At 39.4% G+C, this 4,266-nt stretch overlaps 1 protein-coding gene across 1 annotated transcript in view; it reads left to right on the forward strand.

The window, feature by feature from the left end:
• Positions 1-69: 69 nt before the first annotated feature.
• EFCAB1 (EF-hand calcium binding domain 1) overlaps positions 70-4,266 on the forward strand; it is a 7,859-nt gene continuing 3,662 nt past the window's right edge. The window contains exons 1-3 of the mRNA XM_010075646.1: positions 70-220; positions 1,682-1,786; positions 3,356-3,507. Coding sequence (XP_010073948.1) covers positions 160-220; positions 1,682-1,786; positions 3,356-3,507 — 318 coding nt within the window. The 5' untranslated portion in view covers positions 70-159. The remainder of the gene's footprint in view (positions 221-1,681; positions 1,787-3,355; positions 3,508-4,266) is intronic.

Below are 4,266 nucleotides of genomic sequence, written 5' to 3' on the forward strand. Positions count from 1 at the left end.
TTCCAACCCAAATAATTCTATGATTCTATAATAACACATGTTCGCTTGTGTTTCGGCCGGGCAGTTAACAAAAGCGAGGTGGAGTGTCTGATCCAGCTCTTCGACACGCTGGTGGCCGAGTCCGGCAGCCGCTTTGCCGCGCCGGGCTTTGACCGCAACATGTTCAGAGAGACTCTGCACAGCGCGTTCGGTATGACGGACGACATGATGATGGACAGAGGTGAGGCGGGGAGGCCTGAGAAAGATGTCAGGTTTTAATTTTACCTTGCTGACCCAATGAGCGCGTCTGGAGAAAACAGTGGCATCTCACCCCTGCAAGCTCAGCAAGGGAAGTTACGCTCAGGGGCTGCCCAGTACAGGGCATCTTTTTTTTTTTTTTTTCTTTATGCCGAATAGTTTTCCCGTAGCTCAGGGTAGCTGGCGCTTTCGTGCGCGGGAGCCCAGCCAGAGAGGCAGCTGTAGTGCTCTCTGTGGCTGCTTCCATCCCCGTCACTGCCATGTCTTGACAGAAGAGGGCGGCATGGTGTCACTTTCCTCTTTTCTCCAGTGGTTCCACCGCGAGCTGCAGTCCTGCTGCTGGTGGACGGCTCTGTGTCGGGCTTGGAGGTCCCAGAAGGGCGTTCTGTTCAGAGTGGGTAGCTCTGGGACAGAGGTGCTGTCACCAGCACTGAGGGGCCTAGGCAGACAACAGAGGGAGATGAGAGTAATGAGCCAAACAACCCCCTGAAAATACAGTGATTTCGCAGATTAACATGAGAGCCACATTTGCTGTTACCGAGAACGTTGCATGAATGTTCTCTGATGTACGTATAGGTGTCTAGAGGAGGATGGGAGGAGGCACGAGTCTGCCATTCTTTTAAATCTGAGGCCGCCAAGACTCACCCCTTGGTCTTGCTCTCTAGCAGGAGGGATGTTTAAATGCCATTTTTGCAACAATTCAAGTCTGTCTTGGAAAATGCCTTACCTGGACATATTCTTTAAAATTATTTTAATAGTTTTTCAGTTGCAAAAGCAAAGCTATTGTTTTCCAATTCCAAAATGCTTGGCTCTGCACGTAGAGGTGTTCCTGTACATGAATTACTGATTAACATTCTAAAATATTAATTAGTAATAGATCGGAGTTGATGGTTTTAATTATATCTTGGCTTTGAAGTACGTTACATCATTACAGGCTGTATGAATAGTGAAGCTGCAAGACTGAAAGTTTCTTATTTCAGAGAAGGGAGAAGAAAAAAAATATTAGTACATGAAATTCAGGAGGTTATTTTTATTTGTATATTTAAAATATTCATGTATTGTTTCTAGGATTACTTTCTCCAAGATTTTCTGAGACAAAACCTAGTAATTAAAATCATCTTCTACATGCAAATATGCCTTAGTGTAAGGGATATTGGTTTATTTGGTTTATGTCTGCATGGAAGCATATTTCCGTTTAAGTCAGGGAAGCAACAGATGAAGCAAAACGTCTTATCCCAGCAGGATTCTGGAGTGGAAGATCGGTAGCCTGAGAGGTGAAATCCCCTACGTTGTTATGGCTTGGAAAGACTCAAGAAGGGTAATCATACCTGATGAAAGCAGAGAAGCATCTTTAGAAAAAATACAGTTTGATGTTGTCATTGTTAAGAAAATATTTATGTCTCCCTTCTATGTAAATTTAAATTGTATGTAATACACTTCCCAGTGTTCCACATTTTTGATAAAGACAACAATGGCTGCATCAGTGTGGTGGAATGGGTGGAAGGCTTATCAGTATTTCTCCGGGGGACACTGGAAGAAAAGATTAAGTGTAAGGTTTATCTGCATGTTACTATTTAGTGGCAATCATGGGATTTATGAATATTAAATTACACATTGCTTTTGTTATAATTTAGTAGTTACTGTTATAAAGTATTTGATAATTGAAGAGTTTTCTTCTGTGTACTTTAATGCAATGAAGCAATACTGAGTGGCTTCTATGAGATGAAGATTGTTCTGTGTCAATTGCTATTATCATCGCTGCCTTATTTTGCTGCTGACAAAAATTAACTTTTGAACTGAAGCTTGTTTTACAGTATACAGGCTTTTTGACAGAATATATGTTTTTGTATTCACACACAAAATTAGAAAGAAGCAAATGTAGCTCAAGGGTGATTTTGGCTGAATAACACAGTCTCAAACCAACCAAGACCTTTGCCAACATTAATTTACTGGCATAATGGGGACACAGCAGCAGTTGCATTAATTCTAGCAGTTCTTCAGCCTGGAAGCACAGATGCAAAAACTGAGTCTGTTTTGTGAGATGATCATGAGAACCTCTGCAGTAATAATGGAGAAAGATAGGACAGAAAAAATAGCAAGAACTCCAGAATTTTAGGAAGCCATTAAAAAAACAAAAAGGGGGGGGGGGGGGGGGGAAGGGATAATAGAGAGAGTGACAGCATGTTGTTTCCATAGTTCCCAGTTTGCAGCATCAGCTATCCTTAATGGTCTGCATAAATTCATCATAAAGCATTGCACTGAGAGATGGCCCGCGATGCAATTCAGTACATCAGTACAACCACAAGCAGTAAAATATGCAGCCCTTCTGTAAGCACTGTAGAATACATCAGGGTGTGGTGGTATACAGTGTTGTCCGTCCTAAATGTATGCCAGTACAATTTTTCACTATAGGCTTAGTCTTTGACAGAAAAAACCCTCTTGCGTTCCAAAACTGAAAGAGGTTTGCCTGTTTGTTTATATAAGTTTTGTCAAGGAGAGTAAAGTTTATTATGGTCATAGATTTATGATTCCAGGGAGGTAGAAACAATTAGAAGTTAAATTAGGCAGATACTCATACCTAAAATACTCTTTTACTGAGATTTTCTCTTTTCATTAAGGGATACTTCAGTTGTCTTTTCCATGCTAGTATAGCTCATTCTTCTTTTTTCTCTCCTTTTATAACTCAGCTTCTGAAATAACTAATATGTGTTTTGTAGCCCAGCCAAGGGCTAACCCATCACAAGATGCAAAGCCTTTCTGATACAGACAGCTGGTGCCCACCATGGGAAATTTGGCTTCTAAACCAGAGCCTCATTTATATTCTAGATAGGCAATATTAGAGAAGTTAAGATCTCTAAGTTACTAGGGTGAACTGAAGATTATTTATTTGAGCAGAAATAGATTTTAACTATGAAGGGTAAACAAGCAATAATTGACTAGTATAGCTATCAAAATGTGATACATATATTTAATATATAAATATTATATACGGTAAATGCAGCTCAATAGATAGGCTGTACAACATACAACTCATATTTCCTATCTATAGGTAACAGACAGCTTTAATGGTGTGTGATGTAGCTTGTATGAACTGTAAATTGATTTATCTTTCCAAAAGACTGTTTTGAGGTTTATGACCTGAATGGTGATGGATACATTTCAAGAGAGGAAATGTTTCAAATGCTGAGAAACAGCCTTCTCAAACAACCGTCAGAAGAAGATCCTGATGAAGGAATTAAGGACTTGGTAGACATAGCACTGAAGAAAATGGCAAGTATTTACTCATTGGAATACTTGAGTGTCTTTCAAACATTCATTAACTGAACCTTAGAACATTCCTATGAGGTAACAAAATACTGTGTCTGATTTACAGTTCGATTCCAAGCCACATGGTTACATACTTGAGATAAACAGGTCTCCAAAGGAAAGCCAGAAATACAATCCAGATCTAATGAGACCCAGTCCAGTATCCTCACATGAAACTGTTTATTAATTATGTGAATGTATTATAAACTTGTGTATGTGTGCATACACACGTGTACACCCAGTCAAAAGTTGGAAAATTCAAAAGCATACACTGCATTTATTCCAGTGTTAGGCATTTGCAGTAGCTTTATTATTAAGGAATTTGTATTTTATCATTGATCATGAAATTACTTTATCCAATTTACATACTCTGTTGGAATAGTAACCTCAAGGTTGTTAATATAAAACGTCATACCGTGATTCATCTAGGATATCCAAATCAGCCAAGGACTGTAGTTCAACATTTTAATCAAATAAAGAAATATAACCTCCCCTCCTATGGTGGTGTTCAAAACTCTCACTTAAACCCAGGTCTTGAATCCAAACTCTTTTTATTTAACCCCATCTTCTCTATTTTTCAAACTCATCCCTTTTGCAGAACCTCAGCTGAAAGGTCCATCTTACCCTTAGTTCTTGATAGCGCCAAGTCTAGTCTCACGCAGAAGGCAAACTATGACTCTGCAATTTGTTCATCTTTGGAGCACATATGTGCTCAGCATTCCT

The sequence above is a fragment of the Pterocles gutturalis genome, unplaced genomic scaffold, assembly GCF_000699245.1.
Source record: "Pterocles gutturalis isolate BGI_N339 unplaced genomic scaffold, ASM69924v1 scaffold41827, whole genome shotgun sequence".
In the NCBI taxonomy this organism is placed as follows: Eukaryota; Metazoa; Chordata; class Aves; order Pterocliformes; family Pteroclidae; genus Pterocles; species Pterocles gutturalis.